Source organism: Eubalaena glacialis, chromosome 15, assembly GCF_028564815.1.
Source record: "Eubalaena glacialis isolate mEubGla1 chromosome 15, mEubGla1.1.hap2.+ XY, whole genome shotgun sequence".
NCBI lineage: Eukaryota > Metazoa > Chordata > Mammalia > Artiodactyla > Balaenidae > Eubalaena > Eubalaena glacialis.
Genome location: NC_083730.1, coordinates 66,921,159 through 66,948,053, shown reverse-complemented (window position 1 = coordinate 66,948,053; position 26,895 = coordinate 66,921,159). Strand labels below are relative to the sequence as shown.

The following is a 26,895-nucleotide window of genomic DNA, read 5'->3' as shown; positions in this document are numbered from 1 at the left end:
AAAAGGTGGCTGAGGTTAGGGCAGAGGGGCCCAGGCAAAGGGGGAGGAGAGTGAGGGTGCTGAGCCTGGGGGCCTGGAAGGGAGGTGCCGTCCATGGTGCCAGGTGCCATTCCTCTGGGACCCGGCTCCCATATGCATGAGGGTTCCCAGCTCCAACGCAGCCTCTTTGAGAAGCCCCCCTCTCTGTCTCTCTGTGTCTCTACCCACAGCCCTCATCAAAGCCCTGGTCCCCATAGAGGCTCCTGTCTCCCCGCAGGCAGCTCCAGCTGGGATGGCAGCTCCAGCATCTCTAAGGGCCTCGGGGGGTCCAGCCCCCCAGGGGGCACCCTAGGCCTCCCACAGCCAGCCGCCTGTGTGCCTGCCCCCCACCCATCTGCGGGCCACTCACCATGGGTGGCTGCTTCTCCAAGCCCAAGCCAGGTACCTCCTCTCTTCTCACCCTCTCCCTTCCCCCTCCCTCCGTCACTCGCTCCCTCCCTCCCTCTTCCTGCCACCTTCCTCCTGCCCCTCCCCCTGTCTCCGAAGTAGGTCAGGCTGGGCTGCAGCCTAATGTTAATGCTGTGGGCAGGAGTGGGGGGGCTGGAGCCCTCTTTATTTGGGGCTTAGGGTGCTGGTGGTGGGAATAACAGTGGAATCTTTCTCGGAAAGGGGAAGGGAGGGTTCCTCCTGCTGCTGGGTCGGGGAGAGGAGTATCTCCCTCAGCGCTGGGGAAGGGGGCTCTGGGGACACCCTCAGCCACTGCATGACCCAGGACATGCAAGTTACCCCTCTGAGCCTCACCTCCTCCCCCTAAAAAATAAGCCTGACCTCTCAAAATTGCTATGAGGTGGAGTAGACATGTCCTAGCCCTTTTCACCTCTTCTGACCCCGTGTGACCTTGGGCTGCCTCCTGGGCCTCTCTGGACACACTTCCCCATTTGTAGAGGAAATCCCCAGCCTGCCTGGCCCAAGCAGTCCCAGCCCAGGGCTGGGGGGCGGGCAGGGTGCTGGGGGACGCCTAGGTCTGCTCTCCACTGAGACCCTTGTGTGCCGGCTCTCCCTCCAGCCCCCACTTTCCCTCTTCCCTCCTCACAACACCCGGAAGGCAGGGGTGTGCAGGCCTGACCCAGATGAAGAAACCAAGGCTGAGAGAGGCCTCTGTAGTGCACCCAGGGATCGCCGGCCAGCTCGCCCCAGCTCCCCTTACCTGATACCCATCAGCTGCATTACCTTGGAGCCCATGAGCCTTTTCTCCTTTTCCTGGGTCTGAGGGAGAACTTGCGGGCAAGAGGAGACCCGCGATGCCCTGCCAGGCAGAGGGACCCACCTGCGCCTGCCCCACGACTCCCATGCTGCGGACACCCAGCCCTCAGGCAAATGATGTCCCTTGTCTTGACCCCAGCTCTCTCCCGTCAGAAGCAGGCAGGAGGATGCTGGCTGCCCCATATCAGGCTCCTGTAGGACTGCAGAGCTGACAGGAGGCCCTGGCAGAAGATGCCACCTGTAGGTTCCTTTAAAGGACCCCAAAGGGCTGGTCTGCCTCAGACCCCTAGCTCCAGGACCCCCGGCCCCAGGACCCCTGGTATAGGGCTGGTCACTCTTACCACACCAGGGGCAGTGCTAAGAATTTGAGCTCTTGAGCCCAAATCCAGCCCTGCCTGTTCCTGGCTATTTGGCCTTGGGCAGGTGACTTCACCTCTCTGAGCCTCTGTGTTCTCATGTGTGAAATGGGACTCATAGTTGTGCCCCTGTGCGGGCTAGTGTGCTTGGCACGGGCCCGGCACGTAGGAGGCACTTACAGGGTGTTATCCCCTCTCTGGGGGGCTGGGCTTCCTGTGGGCTGTGGCAGGAGGGCAGGAGCTTGGGCCCCCGGTGCCCATGGTGGCAGGTCTGGGGTGAGGCTTGGGGAATTTCAGGGTGTGGGAGTGAGAGCGTTCTGGCCATGAGAGTTCAGTGAGGGTCAGGAGGGGCCACAGGGAGACCAGAACGAGCAGAAGAGTCTTCTGCAAACTCCTCACTTTCCACCTCACTGGCTCCTGTGGCTCAGAGCATGTTAGAACAGTCTTCCTGAGCCCCCTCTGTGTGCCCTGTGCTCCAGGGGCCCCATGTTCCTCAGGAAGTGTTCCAGGCCAGTCCTTTGTAAGCTCAGAACTAGGAGGTAGTGCAGGTCTCTTGGCATCTGGTCGCCTGCCTTTTATTAGGCCACTAGTGCTACCTAAAGGCTTTCCCTCTTTGTCATGGCAGCCAGGAGGCTCGGAGTTAACCAATAAAACACAGCTACCCAACTTCACCTATTGAGCATGTACTCTGAGTTAAATTTATTATTTCCTTCAGTATCCACTGTCCCAGAAGAGGTAGGCACTGTTCTCTCCATTTTATAATGAAGGCGTCTGCCAAAAGGGGCTAAGGGATCCACCACAGCTCCTGAGGCTCCTGACCTGACGGTCTTCCCCCGTTAGACTACACCAGCGAGCGCCTCGGGGCCTTCTGGAAGGACGTAGAGGATAAAAACAGCCTGGCTTGGCTGTCCTCTGGGACCCTGCCAGGCTGCTCCTGTGAGCTGTCTCTCTAATTCTTCTGAAAACATTCTAACACCATTACATAAAGTGTGGAAAATGAAGGAAAAAACCCACCCCACCCATAACCCCCCACCTGACACAACAGCCTCAGCGTGATGTGTTCGTGGGCCCTTCCTGCCCAGCTGGAATCAGGGAGCCACCTTCAGCCCTGTCCCTTGCGTGCCTGAGCCTTAGGGGAGGTGGCGGGGTGGGGGTGGGGGGCTGGGACAGGAAGGATGAGGGGCCAGACCAGGCGGGGGGAGAGGATGGGCAGGCGTGAGCTGCCCAGCTTCCCAGCTGGGAAGGGCAGGACAGCAGCCCAGGCCAAGGGAACTGCAGGGGCTAAGGCCCGGAGGTGTGAGCCAGGTTCTTTGTTTCTGGAGGGTCAGGTCTGAGGGGGAGGGGCCTGGAGGCTCAGGGGCCTCGGGAGTTAGGAGGGGGCCTCCTGCCCAGGCCTCGGCCCTGGCCCACGCTGTGCCCTGGGCTCAGCTTCCACGCTCAGCTCGCTCCCTGCAGCAGCAGCCCGGGAGGCCGGATTATCACTGCTAAAAATTCTGTTTATTGTTCCCTTCTAATTAGAAAAATACCCCAGGCACATGGTAGGGAATTTGGAAAATGCAGCGAAGTATAAAGAAGAAAATGATAATCTCACTAACTACCCCCAGAGGAGGCCCCACTGGTGGGGGCGGCGCTGTGCCCTCTGCATGCACCACCCAGTTGGGGTTCACCCCCAAGGCCCCTGCACCCAGCGCCTGGCAAATAATGAAGGGTTCTCAAACTGGAGAAAGCAGCTATCTAAAGTTGAAATTATGGTGCATACACTTTTTTTTTTTTAATTTTGAAAAAATTTCAAATCTCTGGAACCCTCGATTCCCCCGTTACCCAGATTCACAGGCCATGAACTGGGCTGCGTCCTGCTTTGGACGCGCTGTTTCTCAGGCCCCAAACGTGCCCCTGAGTCCTCAGGGATGACGCAGTCCTCCATGGGTGCCACACCCTCAAGGTCAGCAAGGCTCCAGCACTGAGTTCTCACCTCCACGTGGATTCCTGGAGAAAGGGCAGCTTCAGGGTTGAATGAGCTTTGTTGTGCCCCCTCACTAATTCTGTTAGGGGAAAAGAAAACACGCAGAAATCAATTTAGGCTCGCCCAGGGCCCCCCTCACCCCCCACCCCCCGCGCCCTGGCTCTGCCTTTTGCTGGTGGTGCAGATGGCTTTCTGGAGGCCCGGGGAAAACCGGCACTCAGAGCTCATTGGGTGGGCCGGGCTGGGGGCTCACCGCTCCCCCCCCCGCCCGCCCGCAGTGGAGCTCAAGATCGAGGTGGTGCTGCCCGAGAAGGACCGGGGCAAGGAGGAGCTGTCCGCCAGCGGGAAGGGCAGCCCCCGGGCCTACCAGGGCAACGGCACGGCCTGCCACTTCCATGCAGAGGAACGCCTGCCCGCCCCCCACCCCTACCCCGGCGCCCAGGACTGCGTGGAGGCTGCTGTCTGCCACATCAAGGACCTGGAGAACGGCCAGTGGGTGCTGGGCCTGGGAGGGGGTGGGAGGCCGAGGTGGGAGGACAGCTGGGAGGCCTGGAAGGGACCCATGACCGGCTCCATTGGGGCCACCGCCTCTGTGGCTCCTGCTGGTCTGGGGCTGCTCTCCAACCTCTGACCTCTGAGGGCAGCCCCTCCCCTCCCAGGATTCGGGAAGTGGAGCTGGGCTGGGGGAAGGTGTTGCTGGTGAAAGACAACGGGGAGTTCCATGCCCTGGGTCACAAGTGTCCACACTACGGTGCGCCCCTGGTGAAAGGTGAGCTGTCGGTGCCCACGGGGGCGGGGCGGGACCTCCCCAACAGGGGCTTGGTGGCTCCCCCATCACAAGGGATGCTCAGCCCCTGCTCCACTGGGCCCCAGGCCCCCGTCTATTAGTGGGGTGTCCTGGGCTGTGGGGAAGGGCCAGTGGTGCTGGATACATGGGTCCTTGGAGAGGAGCTCTTGCTGGTGGCCCAGCCCAGCACTGCCCCCTCCCAGGAGTGCTGTCCCGTGGACGGGTGCGCTGCCCCTGGCATGGCGCCTGCTTCAACATCAGCACCGGAGACCTGGAGGACTTCCCTGGCCTGGACAGTCTGCACAAGTTCCAGGTGGGGCCAGGCATGCAATGGGGTGGGAGCCTGGGGGTGCAGGGGCTGGAGCACCCCAAAGCCCAGCCCTGAGCAACACAGCCCTTGCAGGTGAAGATTGAGAAGGAGAAGGTGTACGTCCGGGCCAGCAAGCAGGTGAGGGGGGGGCTTGGGGCTCAGGCAAAAGAGAGAGGTGAGAAGGGCCTCTGGGCCCAGAAAACAGCATGTGCAAAGGCCCTGTGGTGGGAGGGAGCCTAGCGGGTGTGGCAGGGGAGCAGAGTGAAGGGCTGTGTGGTGGGGATGAGGTGGCACTGGAGCAGCAGGACCTGGCCTGCTGGGATGGGCACAGGGAGCCTGGCAATGACCCCAGCTTCCAGCTGCCCCCCACTCACTGGCCACCCCCAGGCCCTGCAGCTACAGCGAAGGACCAAGGTGATGGCCACGTGCATCTCTCCAAGCGCGGGCCACAGCAGCAGCACCAACGTGCTCATCGTGGGCGCAGGTTGGTGGTGGGTTGTGAGGGGCAGGGTGGGGTGGGGTAGAGGGGGCTCCTGACCCACTGTCCCCTCCGCTCAGGCGCAGCTGGCCTGGTGTGCGCAGAGACGCTGCGGCAGGAGGGCTTCTCAGACAGGATCGTCCTGTGCACCCTGGACCGGCACCTTCCCTACGACCGGCCCAAGCTTAGCAAGGTGGGTGAGCGTGAGCGGGGCCAGGCAGGGCCAGACCCATGTCCCACTGGGCACAGTTAGGTCCACTGGGACCCTTGCTTGCCGCCCCTTGGGGGTCTGGCCAGCTGCCCTCTCTGTTCGTGCCAGGCCCATCTGCAGTGCCCCTGAAAGATCTGGTTTGTTGAGCTCTGTCCTGTAGCTCCTGTGTGACCGAGGCTGCCAGCCCCCAAGACCCCGAGGCCCTGGTCCTCGGTTATAAAATGGGTCAGTGGCCACCTGGTCACTGTCCAGGTGGGGCCGGGCCTGCAGAGGGGTGGGAGCCTGGGGGTGCAGGGTCCTGTCTCAAGCCGGCATCTCCTGCAGTCTCTGGATGCACAGCCGGAGCAGCTGGCCCTGAGGCCCAAGGAGTTCTTCCGAGCCCATGGCATCGAGGTGCTCACTGAGGCCCAGGTACGGACAATGCTGGGGAACAGGCCTGGGGAAGGCTTCATGGGCACCGTGAAGGGCGTGAGGCCGCTGGAAGTATGGGTGTGCTCTGCCCTCCCGGCCCCGCTGCCCAGGCACCAGGGGTGTTCCAGGCCTGGGGGGTCATGGGCCCCAGTGTGAGGGGCCACGGACCGTCTGCTCAGGGCTGGGACTTGGGAGCATTAGGAGGACTTTGAGGGGGAGGTGGTGCCTGAAACTTAAAGGGTCAGGAGGGGTTGCCAGGAAAGGGAGGAAGGTTCATCCAGGTGGCAGAGCCTCGCAGAGGGCCTCGTGGGCGCTGGGCGTGGGGCAGGACCCGGAGGCCTCGCTCTGCCCGGCGGGGTCACAGGTGGTCACGGTGGACGTGAGGAACAAGAAGGCCGTGTTCAAGGATGGCTTCAAGCTGGAGTACAGCAAGCTGCTGCTGGCACCCGGGAGCAGGTGGGAGGGGTCCCCACGCCCCTGCCGGTATTCGGAGGGCTCGGGGTGCCAGGATCCCCTCCCCGACTCTTGCCGTGTCTCAGCCCTAAGACCCTGAGCTGCAAAGGCAAAGACGTGGAGAATGTGTTCACCATCCGGACGCCCGAGGACGCCAACCGCGTGGTGAGGCTGGCCCGGGGCTGCAACGCTGTGGTCGTGGGAGCCGGCTTCCTGGGTGAGCAGCTGGGGGTGCAGGCTGGGCCCAGGGCAGCGATGGCCCTGGGAAGTGCAGGGTGCCAGCCCTCCCTGCCTGGCCCCAGGGATGGAGGTGGCCGCCTACCTGACTGAGAAGGCCCACTCAGTGTCCGTGGTGGAGCTGGAGGAGACGCCCTTCAGGAGGTTCCTGGGGGAGCGCGTCGGTCGCGCCCTCATGAAGGTGAGCCCCCCACTCAGAACCCACCGCCCCGGGCACCCGCCCTGCCCCCACCTGGCTCTCACCCCTGCCCACCCACCCATCCACCTGGCAGATGTTTGAGAGCAACCGGGTCAAGTTCTACATGCAGACGGAGGTGTCGGAGCTGCGGGCCCAGGAGGGAAAGGTGGGCACTTCTCCACCCCCCGCCGCTTTCTGTCCCCTTCCCTGTGCCCGGGAGCTGCTCACTCCCACTCTCCGCAGCTGAAGGAGGTCGTGCTGAAGAGCAGCAAGGTCTTGCGGGCTGACGTCTGCGTGGTGGGCATTGGTGAGTGGGGGGCAGGCGGTGGCAGTGAGCATAGTCACCCGCGCACGCTCGACGGTGAACTTGGGCCAGTCCCTTCTCCTCCCCCAGCCTGTTTGCACTTCTATAAAATGGGGACCCCAACCGTACCCCCTTGGCAGGGTTGTTGGGGGGTGATGGTACCAGCTTAGCCTGGCCCGGCATGGAGGACGCTCCCAGTGACCCCTGTCCAGTAACCCTGCACAGCCGCAGGACACAGAAAAGCCTCTAATTGGTCCCTGCTCCAGCTGAGGTGCCAGTCCAGGGAGGGACAAAGCTGGGAGGTGGCAGCATGGGCTGGGGAGGCTCGGCATGCCAACCCCCACCAGGGGCTTCGTGGAGAGCTTCTCAGAGGAGACGATACCTGAGGCCTGATGGGAAGCCCCAAGGTCTGTGGGGCTCCAAGCAGAGGAGAAGGCACATGAAGGCACAGGGTGTGCCACCTGCTGGGTGATCAGTCTGGGCTGGACTGTGGGAGTGAAGGGCGTGGTGGTGCAGAGCAGTGAGGCAGGAGGAGGGAGGGGCCGGGGAGTGGACACAGTGGCCCCTGTCCTGCCAGGTGCAGTGCCCGCCACGGGCTTCCTGAGGCAGAGCGGCATAGGTCTGGATTCCCGAGGCTTCATCCCTGTCAACAAGGTGGGGCTGGGTGGGGAGGGCGGGCAGTGTGCCGGGCCGGGGGTGGTGGGAGGTCCCGCTCAGGGCGCCAGTCCTACCTACGAGCCCCGGTTCCCTCCCCACAGATGATGCAGACCAATGTCCCGGGAGTGTTTGCAGCTGGCGACGCTGTGACCTTCCCCCTGGCCTGGAGGAACAATCGGAAAGTGAACATCCCACACTGGCAGATGGCTCACGCCCAGGGTATTGCCAGCCCCACGGCAGCTTGGGGTGGGAGGCTGTCCCAGGGTCTCAGCCTTCCCCAGGCCCACCCCCTCAGTTGCTGGCCTTGGGTCCTGCTCACTGGGTCAGCCATTCAAGGCTCTGTGGCGGCCTGTCCAGCCAGCCCCATGCAGGTGGTCAAGGCGGCTCACAGAGACCTCCCATCTCAGACCTCTGTCCAGTGCCCTCTTGACATCCCATTTCACCAGCCACAGCGCCCCACCTCGCTGGTCCCTCCACCAGCCAGCCTCTCCTTTCCTTTTGTCCTCAGAGACACATGTTCTGCAGAATTCCTCACCAACCTGTGCAGTCACCCAGGGAGGGAGAGAGGGGTTTAGTAGAACCCAGGCCAGCTCCCCACTCTCCCCTTTGAGCCACTTGACTGGCTCTGTGAACCCAGCTGCCTCGTGCAGGCCCCTGGGAGGTGGCCGTCTGGGCCTGGAAACCTGGGCTCAGTGGGGACCTGCTGTGCTCTCTGAGGAACAACCTTCCCCCTCCCCTTGGGCGGTCACTGTGCACACCTGGTCTGGGCCCCTCAGCTGCAGGTACAGCCAGTTAGCTGCCTCGGAGGGAGGACGGCCAGACCCCCTGCACCCTCCTCCCTTCCCTCGGCCTTCACGTCATCTGAGCATCTGTGCCTGAAACCCCACTCCTGGTACCAATTTCTGTTCGGGTCCAAGGTCTAAAGTTGGTGCTAGGTTTGAAGGAACCAAAAGCTACTCATCAGCTGAGTATAATTAAGGTTTAACTGGGAGGGTCCAAGGACTGTCACAGACATCCAAATACAGGGGTTCAGAGGGGCCTTGTCCAAACTGGGGAGCCACCCACCCTATTCTGTCTTGGGCTCTGAGTGAGGCTGTCATCCCTGCTTCCCTGGACACTGGTGCCCCATTCGCCCGCCTCCCTCCTCTGACCTGACCTGTCCGGTTAGTTGTCTGTGTTACATCTGAAACGGTCCCGGGAAGCCAAGCCCTTCCAGACCCAGTCCAGGCACTTCATCTTAGTGGCCAGTTTTGGGCCTGGTGTCCTTCTCTGCACCCATTATCTGCAAGCAGCGGTGGACAGTGGGTTGGGCAGTGATTTACCTCTGGGGTGGGGGGGAATAGCCCCACCTGTCAGGCATCCCCAGAGAGCCGGGGCAGGCAGTGGAGGGGTGGTGAGGGCTCGGGGCGGGGCTCTCACGACCCTGGGACCCGCAGGGCGCGTGGCGGCCCAGAACATGCTGGCGCAGGAGGCGGAGATCAGCACGGTACCCTACCTGTGGACCGCCATGTTCAGCAAGAGCCTGCGCTACGCGGGTAACAAGGGGCCCCGGACAAGGGCAGGGCCCAGGTGTGGCAGAGTGCGGAGGCGGGGCTTGGATGTCGGGGCGGGGCTAGAAGCATCCAGGGGGCGGGGCCCTGACGGCTGCAGGTGGAAGCAGAGAACTCCCTGCGGACGGGGCCAGGACCCCCTAAAAGGACCGCGGGGGCGGGGCCTGGGGTCCAGGGCAGAGTTGGAAGGGCACTGGGCGCGGACCCCGTGAAGCCCAGTCCCCTCCTCCCGGCCCGCAGGGTACGGAGAAGGCTTCGACGACGTCATTATCCAGGGGGATCTGGACGAGCTGAAGTTCGTGGCTTTTTACACTAAGTGAGAGCAACGGGGTGGGGCGGGGGCGCGAAGCACCGGGTACTCAGTCCGGAAGGGGGCTCGTCCCGGAGAAGCTCTGCTCCGGAGGAGGGGGCTTCCCTGGATGGTGGGCCGAGTGGCACGGGGGGCAGCTAGGCAGGGGCCGGTCAGGAAAGGGGAGGAGGTGGGGACAGCTCTTGGAGGCGGGTGTTGACACCCTACTTTTACACCGAGGAAAGTGACACAGGTAGAGAGTGGGGATCTCAGGACAGGTTCCAGCCCTGAACCCCACTGGGCAGGAAGGCTGGAGCCTCTATGGGGTCCTGCAGGAGCAGAAGCCGTGCTGGGCGCTCAGGACATTCCTGAGCGAGAGCCTCCCTGGGCCCCAGCTGGACTCGGGTCTCCAAGGACAGGGCAGTCCTGCTGCTGGGCAGTCCTCAGGCTCGGCCACCTCTCCCTGCAGAGGCGACGAGGTGATCTCCGTGGCCAGCATGAACTACGATCCCATCGTGTCTAAGGTGGCGGAGGTGCTGGCCTCCGGCCGCACCATCCGGAAGCGGGAGGTGGAGTGAGTGTGGGCACTGGGTGCCTTGGGGAGGGGGGAGAAGTCCCCCGAGGTGCTGGCTCTAGCTGCCCCCACAGCCCTCCAGTGTTCTCCCCCCCCACCCCGCCCCCCCCCCCATCAATCAGCCTGAGGCTCCCAGGGCTATGGTGTGGTGTGGGGCAAGGGTTGTGGTTTGGGAGAGGGCTGGTTATTTGTGCTCTTGGTGGGTAGAAGGGAAAGAGGCCGTGTCCAGGGCAGAACCAGTGCTGCAGGGAAGGGTTAAGACCCACTGCTTGGGCAGTCACTGAGCCTGGGACACCCCACTGCACATGGTTGAACACAACCATGGGGAAATGCAGCTAGTGTTGCCCCTGGGGACGCCCTGACAGAGTCGTGGGGTGTTGTTCGGGGTCTGAACGACACCGGACACCAGCCATTACCCTCATCCTGGCATGGTGCCACTGGGAGTCACCCTGTGGACTCACTGGCCTACAGAACCCCCCCCCCCACCACCACCAAAGGCTGAGGAAAGCCTGGAGGCCACAGGACGGGGGGGGGCCTCAGACTGGAAACGGAGAACCAAGGGGGGACAGGAATGACACACTCTCTCCCCAGCCTTCTCTGTCTCTCCCTCTTGCCTTCGCAAAGGCTGTTTGTGCTGCACAGCAAGTACGTGTGTTCTCTCCTTCTTCCGAGCCTTTCCCACCTCAGCCCAGAGCCTGCGCCTGGTGGTCTCCCCCCTCTGCCCAAGTGCACATCCCTGCTGGGCACCAGGGCCTCGCACAGCTCCCTGCTGTCTTCAAGGGCCAGCTGCTCTTGGTGCCCAGAGGGGAACCTGCTCCCTTCTGCCCTCACTCCTCCTCCCTCATTCCTGCAGGACTGGCGACATGTCCTGGCTCACAGGGAAAGGATCCTGAGCTTGCACGCAGCGGACTCGGGCAGGCATTTTGGGGCGTCAGGGACAGAGGCCAAGCCTGGGGGGCAGGTGCCAACCTCCAGTTCCCCAGGAGCCCCCAGGGCAGAACCTGAGCCCTCTCAGTGCTTGCCTTCGGCTGCCTGGCTCACCTCCCGAGAGGCCTCAGCGGCCTCCAGGAGATGCTCAGCCCCCAAGACGTCCAGTGCCACTGATGGCTGGCAGTGGAGGCGGGACAGACCCTGCCTCTTCTTCCTCTGGGACTGGTCCCCTGTAGGACCCTGCAACATATTAGACATTATCTTAAAATTAAAACACACATTTGCAGATCTGTGTGACTTCCACTGTAATTGGGCAAACTCTCATGAGGGAGAAAGATGATGAGACAGGCACGACCACAGACCACAGAACGCTCAGTGTCACACCAAGGAAGTTTGGTCTGTGAGTGCCCAGAGGAGGGAGGAACCCCTTTGCTGCCCCCGGGGTTAGGGAAGGCCCCTCAGACCAATGTCTTGGATCTGGATTTTGAAGGAAGGGCACTCCAGTTAGAGGGGACAGCACATGCAAAGGCTTTGAGGCAGGAAGTGCTTCTTCAGAGGTCAGAGGCAGCTCGGGCTTGGCAGTTTGGCGGCGTTGGCCCAATCAGTACTGAGGACCGGGTCCCAAGACAGACCCACGCTTCTCATGGCAGCCTGAGCTTCCTGAATGCCCATTTCGCAGGTGAAGTAGCTGAGGTTCTGCTAGACTAGGACTGAGAATCCAGAGCCTCTGCGCCACGCTGCCTCCCAGCCAAAAGGAACGCCGAGGGGAGACGCGGGGAGCGGGCCGGGGACACAGCAGGAAGGGGATGGTGGGGCGGCCCGCGGAGGCCGCTGCGAGGCCGGAACCCTCCGTCCGGGATCCCGTGCGCGGCGGACGATCGAGGCCGAGCCACGCGCACAGGGCATGCCGGGAGCCGCGCCGGGGAAGTGCGGGCCGGGAGGGGCTGCGGCCGGGGGCCTGCGCGCGCTGGAGGGGGTACAGCGCGCCCGCACTTCGCGGGAAATGCTTCTCGAAAGACTAGGAGCTCGCTGCACAGTCGGGCCCTCAGAGTCACTAGGACCCCAAGGCTCGCCCAGAAGTGAGGGCGGCCCAGAGTGCGCCACCGTCCGGAAGTGCGGCGCCGTCGGTGCAGGGCTCGCCGGGAAATGTAGTCCCTCGGGGGCGGCCCGGGGCGGTGGCTGCACGTCCCGCGGACCTGGTGGCCCATCGGGCGTGGACCCGGCATGGCGGGGCCGGGTGGCTCGGGCGGCCCGATCGGGTCCGGGGCCCTGGCCGGTGGCGCGCGGTCCAAGGTGGCCCCGAGCGTGGACTTTGACCACAGCTGCTCGGACAGTGTCGAGTACCTGACGCTCAACTTCGGGCCCTTTGAGACAGTGCATCGTTGGCGGCGCCTCCCGCCTTGCGACGAGTTCGTGGGGGCCCGGTACGGCGGGGCGTGGGGGTCCTGGGGAGGGGGTGTCTGAGGAGGTCCCAGGCGGGGCGCTGGGGCGGGGCGCTGGGGCGAGGCCGGGCCGCCGTGTCCCAGAGCGGGACCCGGTAATGGCGGGGGGTTGTCCACGGCAGGGGAGGGGCTTCCGAGGGAATCCCGGAGCGGGGTGGCCCCGGGCAGGGTACTAGAGTTAAGTTGTGTTTGTGGGTCTCGAGCTGGGGCCCCAGGTGCTCGACAGGGGGGTGGGAGTGTCAGGGGTCCCCACATGCAGAGTCCTTTGGGGATACTGGTGGAATTCAGGAGTCTCCATCGATCTTGGCAGTTGAGAGGAGTTATCCGACTTCTGTGGCAGCCTCAGTGCCAAGTCTCATTCCTTGGGTGCCCCCAGGAGGGTCCTGGCCTGACCGCCACCCACCCCTCTCTTTCCAGGCGCAGCAAGCACACAGTGGTGGCATATAAAGATGCCATCTATGTATTTGGTGGAGACAACGGGTGAGTCTGGATTGAGGAGGGAGAAGCACAGTGGTGGGGACTGGGTCTCTGCAGCTCCACTGCCATCTCTCCAGATATTAGCTAAGCACTCGGCATCAGCTTCCAAATCAGTGAGGCTCCCTCAGCAGTGCATCCAGCGGGTGGCACACTCAGGACACGGAAATGTCCCTCTTGTTCTGAGTGAGTGGACACAGCCTTGAAAGAAACACATCTGCCATGGCTCCCACCCCTGCCAGGCACTTCTCCTTCCCTGTGCCTCCCTCTGGGCCTCATCCACATGCTCACATGGCAGTTGAGAAGGTTTGGAGGATACCAATTTATTTCCTTCCCCCATTTTTCACTTTTTTAAGGGTTTTCCCACATTTTGCTGTACACTCCCAGCAAACAGCTTTTCCTGACAGCGTATCTCCATCCCACGAACAGTTCCCAGTTAGGTTGTGGCTGGTTTCCTTTGGTGAAATAATGGCCGAAGTGAACCCTTGGTTTGTGCAGCCGCATCCTTCTCCTGGCATGTTTTTCCCAGGAGCTGGACCACCCCAGAGGGAAAGAGCTGTCTTAGCGAGGGCGGGACCACATCAACTGCAGGGTGCAGGCACAGCAGGCAGGCTTGTTCTGCACCAGGAGGGGGGGTCCGGTCTGGTCCGGTCTGGTCAGGGAAGCCTTCCTGGAGGGGCTGATGACCTGAAAGATGAGTAGGAGTGAGCCAGGCAAAAGAGGAAGAGTGTCCCGAGCAGAGGGGTCAGTGTGGGCAACCACCCAGCGGTGGGAGAGCGCAGAACTGTGCTGCCCGGCATCCACTGGGCTTCCGTCCCTCGTCCACCCCTTGATGTGCTCAGGAGAGGCTAGGGATGCCCACCAGGGCTCTGGAGGGTTGGGAGCCTGCTGGATGTGGGGCTGAAGTTGGGCTCCTGGACAGACAGGGCTCAGTTCAGGTTACAGCTTTGTGGTTTGGGGCAGGTGGCTTAAAGCCACCAACTGCACCCTGGTCTCCTCTGTAGAAGGGGGTGGGCCTCTGCCCTGCTTTTGCAGGGTGCTCCTGAGGGTCAGTGAGCATAGGGCTGTGAGAGGCTGAGGACAGAGGTGTCCCTGTGCTGAGGGTGTGGTGTTGGCACACAACTCATCCTGCCCTTGAGTCCTGTCCCTGCCTCTCAACCATAGGCTCTGGCCTGTAGCCCCGGCAGGGCTGGCCTCTGATTGGTGCTGCAGCCATGGTCCTGCAGGATTCCCTGGAGGAGCTGACCTGGGGCTGACACAGTGGGCAAGCCCCCGTGGGGACCTTCAGACTGGGTAGAAGGGTCTCTTGGGCGTGGCCCCTGGCTTCCAGCCTGTCTTCCTCAGTCTCTCTCCCCATGTGCAGCCAGCTAGAGTGTGTTCCTTCTTGAGTCATAACCCTGGGATGGTTCCCTCTGAGTAAAAATGCAAGCCCTCTTGGCAGTTTGTGAGGCCCTGCCCGCGTCTGCACCCACGGCTCCCCTGCCTTTGTCTGTGCTGCACTGGGTGACACCTCTGCCTTGCGGTGTTCTGATTACACCAAGCATCCTCCTGCTCAGCCCCTCTCGCTGGCTGTTCCCTGCTTCCCACCCTTCCTGCCCCTCCTCTAAATCTCCTGTGAGTGAGGCATTCCCCCACCCCTTGGACTAACCGGACCAGCCAGCAGCCCCCACCTCCCCTTCTGCACCTCTTACTGGCTCCATTGGCCCCCAGGGCACACAGATGTTTCTTGTCTGTCTCCTCGGCCAGGGCTGGACCTGTATTCCAGCACCCAGACAATTCAATAAATGTTTGTCACTTGAAGGAATAAAATGAGGAAGAGGCATCTGCCCACAGATGTTTACTGCAGCCTTAATGAGAATCCCCTGAACCAGAAAAGGCCTGGTGTCCAGCGCAGGGCAGTGGGTGGGGACATCCCCCTGGAGTGTTCTGTAGCAGGTGGAGTTTGAGTGACAACTGTGTAGCTAGAAGCAGAAACATTTTCTCTACAATGTGACACTAAGAAACAGGATAGGAATTTGTCTCATTCTAGTTGCAACTTTGTACAGACTGACTGGCTACAAAGATGCTCATGTAGCTGGAGGGGGGGGCAGTACAAATGAGAAAGGGGAGGGACTACAGTCATGCCTCTGCTTCCCAGCCCCAGCCCCCTGGCTCCGTGGCCTCAGGCAGGCCCTTTGGTCTCCCAGGCTGTTTCCTGGAGGCGGAGGCTAAATGAGGCGGCTGGGGTGCTGGGCTCCTGTTGGGTGGACGCCCTTCTCCCTCTTACTGATAAGGGCTGGGTGGTAACGTGCGGGTCTTTTTTTTTTTTTAATTTATTTATTTATTAATTTATTTATTTTTGACTGCGTTGGGTCTTCGTTGCTGCGTGTGGATTTTCTCTAATTGTGGCTAGCGGGGGCTACTCTTCGTTGTGGTGCGCGGGCTTCTCATTGTGGTGGCTTCTCTTGTTGTGGAGCACGGACTCTAGGCGCGCGAGCTCAGTAGTTGTGGTGCACGGGCTTAGTTGCTCCGCGGCATGTGGGATCTTCCTGGCCCAGGGCTCGAACCCGTGCCCCCTGCATTGGCAGGCGGATTCTTACCCACTGTGCCACTAGGGAAACCCTGCTTTATTGTATCTTTAAGGTAGTTATTACATTAGCTTTGCAATAAAGAGGTGGCAGGAAGAGAGAGAAGGCAAGGGGCCTCCTCTGACATGTGAGCCAGCGTCTGCGTCATATGGCGCAGCCTCAGAGAAGGGGCGCTGCAGCCCATGAGTGGGTGTGTGGGTGGGGATTCTGGAGTGGGGGGTGAGGCGTGAGGAGCCTGAGATCATGCTTGAGTCCTGACCCCAGGCAGGCTGGTCCCGCACCAGCTGGGGAGCTTCCTTTGGGGTCACCTCTCTGGTCCCTCTGGCATCAGCTGGTTGCCTGGCCCTGGCTGAGTCCCCCAAACAGCTGCCCCCACCCCCGGGCACAGTGTCCATCTCCCGGGTCCCTGGCTGTCTTTCAGGAAGACGATGCTCAACGACCTCCTTCGTTTCGACGTGAAGGACTGCTCCTGGTGCAGGTGGGTGTCCCCGGTTCCAGCCCCGCTTTTCTCCAGACACGGAGCACCACTGGGGCCTGACTGCCAGCCAGGTCCCGCTCGTGGAGAGCTAGAGAAGCTTCGAGGAGGAGATGACAGCGCCCAGGACTGCTCTTAGTGATCCCCTCTATTTCCTGGCTTCCTTTTCTGGCCTGTGGCTGAGATTGGTTTTTCTGGATCCTGTTATTTAAGGGGATCTATTTGATCCAGCTGTGGGTCCTTCGATTCTGCCTCAGGAGAGCTCTTCAGTCACCAGGCCTGTCTCCTGGAGCCAACAGGGGGACCATGGGCTGATGGGGCGTTCCAGGATGGTCTCTGCTGCTGCAGGGGGCCGCCCAGGGGCTGGCAGCAGCGGCTCCCCTGCCCTCCCTGCCCTGTGGGGCCTATCCTCTGCCAGGAGACCCCACACAGGCAGTGGGCAGCCTGTAGGTCCTGGCTTCCCTTCCCAGCTGTGTGGCCTTGGGCATGACACCTGCCATCTCTGAGCACTACACATTTGTGCCCATCTGCTCCAGTCCAGCCCCCGCTGGGAGCAGCTCACAGCTGAGGAGAGAAAAAGATACCAGGATTAGGAGGTGCTGGGCTTCCTTCTGAGCTGTGCCAGCTCCTTGTGCAGGAGCCCCTTGGCACCAGGCTCTGCAGCAGCTCTGGGCGCTGCTCTCTGGGGTGGGGTCTCACTGCCCCCCTTCGACAGAGGAGGATGTCCAGGCCCAGGACTCACAGTTGCTGAATGTGGCCCAACAGGTGGCATCACCCCTTGCCCAGACACCCGGGTGGTGCTGGATTGCTTTGGAAGTTTATGTGTTGTTTCTCTCACACTTGATTGTAAAATGTGTCCAAGAGTTACAGATTAATTTAAAAGTCACTCTCAAGACGTTATAATTCTTTGTTAAAAATTGCTTAAGTATAAAACTCTGAAAAGGAGCAGCCCCAGGAAAGCAGTATAAACCGGTTTTTAATTCAATAAATAAGATGTGTGGACCACCCATGCTGCAGAATATGGTGCAGCTGTGGGGATGCCGGTGTGGATGGTTCCAGAGTAGCAAGGACATCTACCACATGATTCCATTTAAAACAATTACTCAGACATAAATATGCCTGGGAAAGGTGGTGGGGAGGCACGCTCAAGGTGTGGATGGTGGTTTCTGGCAAACGAATTATACATATGTTTCAGCGCTGTTCTTTTGGTTTTTCTTTATTGGCAATTTTTTAAGGTTTCTATAACGAGACAGGTATTACCCTCAAAATACAAAAGCAAAAAGAAGTTTGGGGGTGAGGGGGGCTTCCCCCTGCTGACACCCACTGCCCCTTCTCCCCCCACCAGAGCCTTCACCACTGGGACCCCTCCTGCTCCCCGCTACCACCACTCGGCCGTCGTTTATGGCAGCAGCATGTTCGTCTTTGGTGAGCGGCCCTCCTCCCATCAAGTCTCAACCATGTGCTGTGCTTGGCCAGCCTCTCCGTGTACTGTCCTCTGAGTTCCTGGGCTGGGTTGAGGCCCTCTCATGGGCCCCTTTCCCTGACTGTCCTGATCTCCTGAGGGTGGAACCGTCTGCCTCTGTGGCCAGGCTGGTGTCCCCCAACCAGGGGCAGGACACGGGGTTCTGCTCATCTGTCACCAGAGCCTCGAGCAGGGGCAGGCAGGCAGGAGGTGCCCCCCAGGGTCAGAGGGGTCCCAGAGTACATTTTAACTGAGGCCAGATCCTGCCCCCACCCCCTGGGTTTGATGACTGATTTGCTGCCTTTGGATGTGGCAGCTTCTCACTCTCTTTACAGGGGGCTACACTGGGGACATTTATTCCAACTCCAACTTGAAGAATAAAAATGACCTCTTTGAGTACAAGTTTGCAACTGGCCAGTGGACGGAGTGGAAAATTGAAGGACGGTGAGAGACTTTGCTGAGACGTTTGGGGTTGTGCAGGCTGCCGCGCTGGGTCTCACGGGGCAGCGGGCCTGGATCAGCTCTGTAGAATTACAGATGAAGAGCCCGAGACCTGGAAGAGAGGGCTGCCCCCATGGCGGCCAGAGCTGGGAGTGGGCGTTAACTGCCAGTCGCTCCTGTCTGCTCCTCCCCCGGCTCTTAGATACCCTCCTTCCAGAGGGTAGAAGGGACAGCTGTACTGCGGATGGCACTTCTCTGGCCCTGTTTTGCAAGCACCCCCTTGATATTGGGTGGGAGCTGGGAGGGGGCTCTGTGCCCTTGGACATGTGAATCCTTGTCCAGCTGCCCCGGCCTCGTGAGTTCAGCCTCTGCCACTGTCCCTTATTCCCAGCGGCCCAGCTGGAGTCCCCAGAGTTCGGGTCAGCAGGTGTGGGCATGGCAGCCCCAGGGCCCGGCGGCACTCGCAGGCTGTGGCCCTGGCCTCGTGGGGCCATGAGGCTCAGATCTGCATGGGGCGGCCTCCCTGCTCACCCCCTCCTCCTGCCCCAGGTTGCCAGTCGCTAGGTCAGCCCATGGCGCCACAGTGTACAGTGACAAGCTGTGGATCTTTGCTGGCTATGACGGCAACGCCAGGTAGGTGGCGGCCCGGAAGTGCACCGAGGCACAGAGCAGCCTTCCTGCGCTGGGGAGGGAGGACTCGAGCTGGGGTTTTCTCAGGAGGGTGGGTGTGTAGACAGGGCTGGGAGAACAGGAAGATGGGCAGGACGAGGGCCACTGAGTGGAGCCCCCGCCCGACCCTCACAGGGAACAGAAGTTCTGGCACCCCTGAAGCCCCCTGGGGCGACTGAGGGGGTGGCGAGCCCACCCACGTCTGTGCAGCTGGCCGAGGATGTGCTGGCTCCACAGCCCCGGGGCCACAGCTGGGTGTCATCAGAGCCAGGGGTCGGGTGGTGGCCCCTCGAATGGCTGGGGTGAGGATACTCGGGCCCACGGTGAGCAGTGACCTGAGTGAGCAGGAGGGTGGCAGCGGCAGGGCTCAGACCCGGCCCGCCTCCCCATGGAGGGCAACAGGGGCGCCTGCCTGTGTCATGGGCCCTTTCCTCCTTGTTGTAGAACATTGGCTTTGCTGTATTTTTCTGATTACAAAAACAGCACACGCTCATTCCCCAGGAATTCAGCGTTACAGAAGCTCCAAGTGCTGCAGGGTTAGTGGTGGCTTCTGTGAGGGCCTCTCCTGGCTCCAGGGGGCCCGGCCCTGCAGGGATTCAGTGCAGCCCCCAGCCGAAGCCCCCACCCTGAGGCCGCTCCATAGTCCCCTGGTCAGAATCCCCCTTGGTGCGTTGTCCTCTGGGAGCCTGCCCTCCTGGCTGGGCCCAGGCCCACCCTGACCGCCAGCCCAGCTGTGGGGTCCCAACCCCTCTGTCCTAATGCAGGTTAAACGACATGTGGACCATCGGCCTCCAGGACCGGGAGCTAACGTGCTGGGAGGAGGTGAGGGGCACGGGGCCGGGGAGGCCGCTTTGTTCCTGGCCTCGCCAGGCCCTCCTGACATCCGGCCCAGCCCTCTCACAGTCCCCGCGGTGGTTACCCAGTGACTACGGGCTCCGAGCCTGTGACTGGTGCAGTTTGGGGATGATCCACCCTTCTTTGGACACAGTGGGGGTGGCTACTGTCGGGGTCCTGGGCAGTGTGTCTAACCACTGCCCTGTCTCAGCTGTAGTGAGGACTTCAGCCCCAACTGTTCAAAACTGGGCCCATTCAGATGGGGGCTTTAAGCTGTTCCACAGAAATGGACCCATGACCCCTCACTCACGGAAGGTTCAGGAGTGAACGTAGCCCTAGCTCAGCAGGTTGGCCCCGGACCAGGAAAAGGGCTCATGGCTTCCCCAACCATGCAGGTGGCCCAGAGCGGCGAGATCCCGCCCTCCTGCTGCAACTTCCCGGCGGCCGTGTGCCGGGACAGGATGTTTGTCTTCTCAGGCCAGAGCGGGGCCAAGATAACCAACAATCTCTTCCAGTTCGAGTTCAAGAACAAGACGTGAGTGCCCTGCTGGTGGGGCCCCTGTTAGCACACCACACCAGTGCCCGGGGCTGCCTGTGTGGGCTCCACACACAGCCAGCACCTTGGGAGCGGGGCCGTGAGGGCCCTTACGCAGCCTGGGCCTGAGACCCCGCAGGCCCCTCGGGGGGTGGCTGCAGCCCAGCATCCCGGGGCCTAGGCGGCCTCCCTCCTTGTCCCAGTGTGAAGACAGCCAGCCACCCCTTCCAGCAGCTGCCTCGCCGGGCAGGTGCCACCCTCCTGCCCTGCCCCTGCTACCTGCTCCATGCTGGGGGATGAGGGTGAGACAGGACCCCATGATGGGCTGCGAGGAGCCAGGCAGGGCTGGTGCCAGGATGAAATGGGGTGGGGGGCTCAGAGCCCAGGTGGAGGCTGCAGGGGAGCACGAACCCCCACCCCATCGCTGGTTCACACGCAGCGTGAACACACATCACAGGTGGACACGCATCCCCACTGAGCACCTGCTCCGGGGTTCTCCGCCGCCCCCGCAGCGGCGCTACGGGCACACCATGGTGGCCTTTGACCGCCACCTTTACGTGTTTGGGGGCGCAGCTGACAACACACTCCCCAACGAGCTGCACTGCTACGACGTGGACTTCCAGACCTGGGAGGTCATTCAGCCCAGCTCGGACAGCGAGGTGAGTGCTGCTGGTCCACAGGTGGGCGGGGCCAGGGCCAGGGGCTCCAGACAGCCAGCAGGAGCAAGGCTGGGACACCCGGGGCCCTCAGCCCTGGACATTGCCCTGGCCCGACCCCGGCCTGGGCCCCTCTGGCCTGTTCTCCATCTTACCACCTATGGGCTAACACTTCATGGCCCAACATTTGCGCTGTGCTGGGGATGTTCTCCCGGGATGCGTGCCTTGACTGCAGCCAGGCTCCCATCTCGGCCGTGCTGGGAGCACCCTCATCCTGTGTCACTTTCCCCCCACACTGTCCCCACAGCACCCATCCCCACCCCAGGCGGGACAGCAGCGGTCTCTGGCCACCTGCCCGGCCCTTGCTGAGGGGCCGTGCACCCGCGTGTCTCCCCCAGGTCAGCGGGGCCGAAATGCCCGAGCGAGCGTCCGCTTCCGAGGAGGCACCTGCCTTGGGCTCCGAGGAGCGGGGCGGCTGCAAGAAGTCCCGGGATGTGTTCGGCCTGGACTTTGGCAGCACCACCACCAGGCAGCCCACCCTGCCAGCCTCAGAGGTGAGGGCCGGCACCCTCGTGCCCACCCCTCACGCCCTGAAGCTGGTCCTGTGATGAAGAGGCCGAGGCTCAGGGCTTACACAGCACGTGAGGCGAGGCCAGGAGCCCATGGCCTGCTGGACGGGCTACATGGGTGCAGCACATGACACCCAGCGCCCTCTGCCACCTGGTGGGGCCACAGGGCCTGTCCTGTCTGCGGGCCCACACAGGCCCCGCCTCCCCCCCACCCCCCCGCATGATTGTGCGGGGGCGGGGGTGTCCTGCCCTGTAGCCCCTCCTTCCAGGCCACCGGTGCCCTTGCCCTCCTTGCTTAGAGCCTGGCCGCGGCCAGGCCTCAGCCAGCCCCGCTGCTGGACACCCCGCCCTGTCCCTTCCCCTCCAGTTGCCCAGCGGAAGGCTCTTCCACGCGGCCGCCGTGATCTCCGACGCCATGTACATCTTCGGGGGCACCGTGGACAACAACATCCGCAGCGGGGAGATGTACAGGTTCCAGGTGGGGCAGCCCGAGCTGCCGGCCTGAGGCGGAAACTGGAAACCAAGCCCCTGGGGGGCGGGGCTTTGTGGGGGCGGGGCTTGTCCAGCGCCAGAGCCGCGGCTGCACCTGGTGGGCCCGCAGCCCCTCTGAGGGGTCGGGCGGTTGGGCCGGGGTCCTCTGGAACCTGAGTGCGGGCGGGGCCGGGAGGGGGGGGCCCCGGGGGGGCCCCCCGCAGAGCCCGTGGGGGGCTGGCTGGGTGGACCCGTCCAGCAGCGTGGTCTCTGCCTGCAGTTCTCCTGTTACCCCAAGTGCACGCTGCACGAGGACTACGGGCGGCTGTGGGAGAGCCGCCAGTTCTGCGACGTGGAGTTCGTGCTGGGCGAGGTGGGTTCCCCTCCTGTGCCCGCTGGCGGCCCCCGCCCCCAGGGTGAGGGTCCCCCGCCCTCCACCAAGGTGTCCCTCTTCCGGCAGAAGGAGGAGTGCGTGCAGGGCCACGTGGCCATCGTCACGGCACGCAGCCGCTGGCTCCGCAGGAAGATCGTGCAGGCGCGGGAACGGCTGACCCAGGTGAGGGCCGCCTGCCGCCTGGGCAGAGGCTTCCGTGGGGTGTTCTTGAGCGCCCCTTCCTCTGCCCACAGAAGCTGGAGGAGGAGGCGGCCCCGGCACTCAGGGAGGGCCCCGCTGGGGCCGCGGGTGGGGCCCGGCCGCCCCTGCTGCGCGTGGCTATCCGCGAGGCCGAGGCACGGCCCTTCGAGGTGCTCATGCAGTTCCTCTACACAGACAAGATCAAGTACCCGCGGAAAGGTCGGCCTGCGCCGCGGGCGGGAGGGAACGGGATGGGGTGTGGGCAGCCCTGCCTGGCAGGGGGCAGCCGGGGTCTCCGAGGCTTCGCCCCGCCTGTGGCTGAGCCACCTCGTTGCGGAGGGAGCCCGGGCCCCCCCCCCCAAAGCCCCGCCGGAGGCTCAGGGGGTTCTTGGGCGCAGGCCACGTGGAGGACGTGCTGCTCATCATGGATGTGTACAAGCTGGCACTGGGCTTCCAGCTGTGCCGCCTAGAGCAGTTGTGTCGTCAGTACATCGAGGCCTCCGTGGACCTGCAGAACGTGCTGGTCGTGTGCGAGAGCGCTGCCCGGCTGCAGCTGGGCCAGCTCAAGGTGCGGGGCGGGGTCCGTGGCAGCCTGTGCCCCCTCCCCGCCTGCTGTGGCAGGCCCGGTGAGGCCTGACCCGGTGGCTTGCGGCCTGTCTGTCCAGGAGCACTGCCTGAACTTCGTGGTGAAGGAGTCCCACTTCAACCAGGTGATCATGATGAAGGAGTTCGAGCACCTCTCTTCTCCTCTGATCGTGGAGATTGTGCGGCGGAAGCAGCAGCCGCCTCCCCGCGCCCCCTCGGACCAGCCTGTGGACATCGGTAGGGACCCACCTGGTCCCCGAGAGCGGTGGACAGGGCGCAGCCACCTTGGGCACAGGGTCCTACCGCAGGCGGCTCAGGCTCGGGCAAGGCACAGACCCGCTCAGCGGGCTGGGTGCCAGGGCGGCATCTCCCAGGCCCATTCCTGGGGGAACACGGGCCTTGTCCAGCGAGTGCTGCCCTGACTGGGACGCCAGGCATGAGGGTCTGCAGCGAGCAACGAGCTGAGGGTCCCATGATTAGTTGCCCAGCTTCTCTTCTAGGTGGGCCCACATCTGGGCCTGGTGAGGGGTGGGCACAGCCCTCAGACGCTCGGCACCTCCCTGTCCCATCCCCACCCAGCCAGGAAGGGACCTCACAGACTCCTTCACCCCCTGGCCCTGGGGCCTGTGCTGCCTCGGCCATGGGCTCCAGGTGACACAGCCGAGGGGGCTCCAGCACTGGGGCAGGAGAGGGCTCAGTGGGCCGAGTCCGGGAGAAGGTCAGACTCCGGGGGGACAGAGCCTCAAGGGCCAGAGTGAGGCCTCTGACCTGGGGGTTTCATTCAGGGGGGGCAACACGGGCAGATGCACAGGAGGCGGTGCCCTGGGGTCCCGCATCCTGAGTCAGAAGCCGCCCTCCGGCTCAGGGCCCCTCTACACCCCCAGGCACGTCTCTGATCCAGGACATGAAGGCATACCTGGAGGGGGCGGGCGCGGAGTTCTGTGACATCACGCTGCTGCTGGATGGGCACCCGCGGCCAGCCCACAAGGCCATTCTGGCCGCCCGCTCCAGGTGGGTGGGGTGTGGCTCGCAGGCGGGTGGGTGGGCAGCTGGGCACTGGTCAACTTGCTGAGGGCCGGCCCACCGTCTGCAGCTACTTCGAGGCCATGTTCCGGTCCTTCATGCCTGAGGACGGCCAGGTGAACATCTCCATCGGGGAGATGGTGCCCAGCAGGCAGGCCTTCGAGTCCATGCTGCGCTACATCTACTACGGCGAGGTCAACATGCCACCCGAGGACTCACTGCATCCTCACCTCTGGGGCTGCCGGGTCATTCCCAGGACAGCTTTGGGCCCTGCTGGCTTGGCCTGGCCAGGCGATTTCCTGAGGACTTCTTGGTGCCCAGTCTCTTCCGGGTTCTCTGGAACAGTCGGTTGGCTGGCTCAGAGAGGTTTGCAGCCAGGAGAGACGGGAGGGTTCAGAGGAAGGGGTCATGGCTCCATGTGGGGTGATTCCTGGCCAGGTCATGTCTGTGGGGGTCTGAACATGGGGGGCCAGGATGCCCTTCAGGGCTCTGAGGCCGTGGATGTTTCAGCAGATGGACATGTGGGTACTTTCCTGGGGAGAGGAACCTGTGGTTTTCTTTGGATCCTGAATGGAGCCTTGGACCCCTGAGTGGTTCAAAGCCCATGTAGAGGCTCTGCCTGGATGGGAGCCCGGCTGTTGTGGTGGGTGGGGACCCCTTGACCTGAGCAAGAGGCAGCAGCCCTGGTTCAGGGCTTCTCCATCCCTGGTGGCCCCCCAGGCGGAAGAGGGCAGCTGGGTGGGAGGAAGGCTCTCTTGGCCCACAGCTCCTTAACCAGCCCTCAGCTACCTGTTCGCGGCGCCCTACTACTACGGCTTTTACAACAACCGGCTGCAGGCGTACTGCAAGCAGAACCTGGAGATGAATGTGACGGTGCAGAACGTGCTGCAGGTAGCTGCCCTGGCCCTGGGCCTCTGTGCCTGCGCGGTGTGCGGGGCAGGGGCAGCGCCTCAGGGAACCTGCCGTTCCAGATTCTGGAGGCAGCAGACAAGACGCAGGCGCTGGACATGAAGCGGCACTGCCTCCACATCATCGTGCACCAGTTCACCAAGGTCAGGGCCCTCCCACCCAGCGCGCTGCCTGCCCCGTCTGCAGGACATACTCCCCTTGGCAGTGGCCTGGGCCAGGTGGGAGGGGCCCTGGCCGCCTTGTGCAGCAGTGGGTTCTGGGGATAACCGGGCAGAGCTGTCCACCCACTGGCTGGTCCTCATCCCGTACTCGTTGGTCAAGCCCCCAGAAGACTCCTTGGCCACGTGGCCCTGGCGAGAACACGGCTCTATCCTTCTGGCCTTTGGTTGCCTCCGCAGGTCTCCAAGCTGCCCACGCTGCGCTTGCTGAGCCAGCAGCTACTGCTGGACATCATCGACTCCCTCGCTTCCCACATCTCAGACAAGCAGTGCGCAGAGCTGGGTGCTGACATATGAGGGCCCACGTGGTGCCGCCCCGCCCTGCCTCGCCCACTGCAAAGACTGTGCTGGCCATGCTCGGGCCTGCGGCCGAGGGGTCGGGTGCCCAGGGCCTCCGAAGGGAGCTAAGTGGGGGACTCCAAACGCCCCATCTCACTGCTGAGGACACAGGTCCCACAGGAAGCGGACGGTGAAGCGGGATCCTGGCTGGCACCCTCTCCCGGGGTGGAGGTGTGGGTGGGAAGCCAGGGCTCAGTGGTGAAGACACTGCAGGAGGAGGCAGGGGTCCTGGCCAGGGCCCAGTGAGGGAGATGAGCCCACCAGGGAGCTGGCTTTGGGCCCCCTACACAGCAGGGACGCAGCATGGCTTGTGCATCCAGCCACTGGGTCATGTTGCCAAGACCCCTCAATGTGGGGGCCGCACAGTACCCTCAGACCCTCATCAAGGTTGGTGTAAGGGTTTCCTCCTGCCACCCAGAACTTGGGTAGATGGAGTCCAACTGCAGGTGAATTTTGAGGTGTGAAGGGCCCTAAGGTCAGCTCCCAGCCTGCAGGGTCAGCCACTGCGGACTGGGCCAGGCATCCAGAGGGGCTGTGGGATCCCACCCACCTGTGTGTGCATGGGGGCCCTGGGCTGCGCCAGAGAAGTCAGAGGTGCCCCAGGCCCGCATCTGTCCCTAAGTATTTATTGTCATAGGCTTGCCTCCATTAAAGCCCCAGCAGTCCTACCTGCAACCAAACCTCACTGCGCAGTCCCCACTGGTGGCTCCAGCCCTCTGTCCTCCTGGAGCTGAAGCTGGGCCATGTGGCCCGATGGCTCAGGATAAGCCAGTCTTGCCTGGTTCTGTTCATGCCAGCAGCTCTCCACCCCCACCCAGGGTGCCCCAGTCACGTAGTGGGAGGGCTGGTGGGAGGAATGCAGGCCAGCCTCTGGCCTCTCCCCACCTGAGGGGAGCCCTGGGGGCCCGGAGCTGGCTCTCCTGGCTCCTGGGCTGCCCTGTAGGCTCCTGCCTGGGCTGGGAAACTGAGGACAGGTCACTGAGTCCTTCCCTGTCCCGACAGAAGGTGCCAAGTCCACCCCAGTGGGGAAGGCACCATTCTGCCTCTCTTCTGGGAACAAGAACCCTTCTGCCCTGGCTGCCAGGAAGCCACTTTGGGGGAAACACAGTCCCTCTCTTCTGAGCCTTAGAGCTCGTTTCCTGCCTCTGGTTGTGCCCCACGTAAACGCAGCATCTGCCACTCCTCAGGCCTTGCTGAGAAGCCCCAGGTGGACATTCTTAGGCAAGGGGTGCTCACCTGTAGGCCCAGCAAGCTAGGAAATGGCCTGTGAAAGGTGCACCTCGGCCGGCCCGCAGGCTTGGGAACCACCTGTGACCCTGCTCCGTGTCCGCCTCCTGTAATGGCCATTTGACTCTCCTGTGCGTAACGTGAATAAATGAAGTTTTACTCCAAGGGCCCGAAAAAGCAAACCCCACAACACAGTGTGGCCTTTTCCAGGACTAGAAAGAATTCAGCGGTGCTCTTGTGGCCGCTGTGGCTGAGGCCCAGCAGGGAGGTCAAGTGTGTGGTTAAGTGCCTCACACACGGAGCTGCTGATCACAGGTGCAGGGAGGCCTGCCACGTTCCAGGTGAACTGAAGGAAAATGAGGACGCAGGCGACGCCAGGACTGCTGCCCACATGCCTGGCCCTCTGCTCCCCACACGCCTCATCCCAGACCTCTGGGGATCAGAATGGTCACTGTGGGGCCCTCACTACTTGCCAAGCATAGCAACCCCAGGTCA

The 26,895-nt window shown here is 62.8% G+C and overlaps 2 protein-coding genes across 2 annotated transcripts; both read left to right on the top strand.

Annotated features, from left to right (window-relative positions):
- The first annotated feature begins 3,745 nt into the window (after positions 1 to 3,745).
- AIFM3 (apoptosis inducing factor mitochondria associated 3) lies at positions 3,746 to 11,334 on the top strand. The gene is given in 19 exon segments (XM_061169107.1): positions 3,746 to 4,053; positions 4,221 to 4,330; positions 4,552 to 4,661; positions 4,752 to 5,142; positions 5,217 to 5,329; positions 5,672 to 5,758; positions 6,123 to 6,214; positions 6,298 to 6,428; positions 6,514 to 6,629; positions 6,721 to 6,792; positions 6,870 to 6,933; positions 7,508 to 7,584; positions 7,689 to 7,833; positions 9,024 to 9,122; positions 9,378 to 9,453; positions 9,896 to 9,995; positions 10,625 to 10,645; positions 10,854 to 11,203; positions 11,205 to 11,334. Coding segments are annotated over 19 exon segments (2,592 nt in total).
- Positions 11,335 to 12,085: 751 nt separating this feature from the next.
- Positions 12,086 to 26,565, top strand: LZTR1 (leucine zipper like post translational regulator 1). Its single transcript, XM_061169108.1, has 21 exons — positions 12,086 to 12,354; positions 12,790 to 12,852; positions 15,835 to 15,891; positions 17,234 to 17,313; positions 17,686 to 17,794; positions 18,341 to 18,424; positions 19,225 to 19,282; positions 19,690 to 19,829; positions 20,287 to 20,488; positions 20,884 to 21,039; positions 21,422 to 21,532; positions 21,806 to 21,898; positions 21,986 to 22,081; positions 22,153 to 22,318; positions 22,498 to 22,667; positions 22,765 to 22,921; positions 23,569 to 23,695; positions 23,778 to 23,927; positions 24,493 to 24,598; positions 24,679 to 24,759; positions 25,015 to 26,565. Exons 1-21 carry the CDS (start codon positions 12,155 to 12,157, stop codon positions 25,129 to 25,131), a joined length of 2,523 nt encoding a protein of 840 aa, XP_061025091.1. The 5' UTR covers positions 12,086 to 12,154; the 3' UTR covers positions 25,132 to 26,565.
- The last annotated feature ends 330 nt before the right edge of the window (positions 26,566 to 26,895 follow it).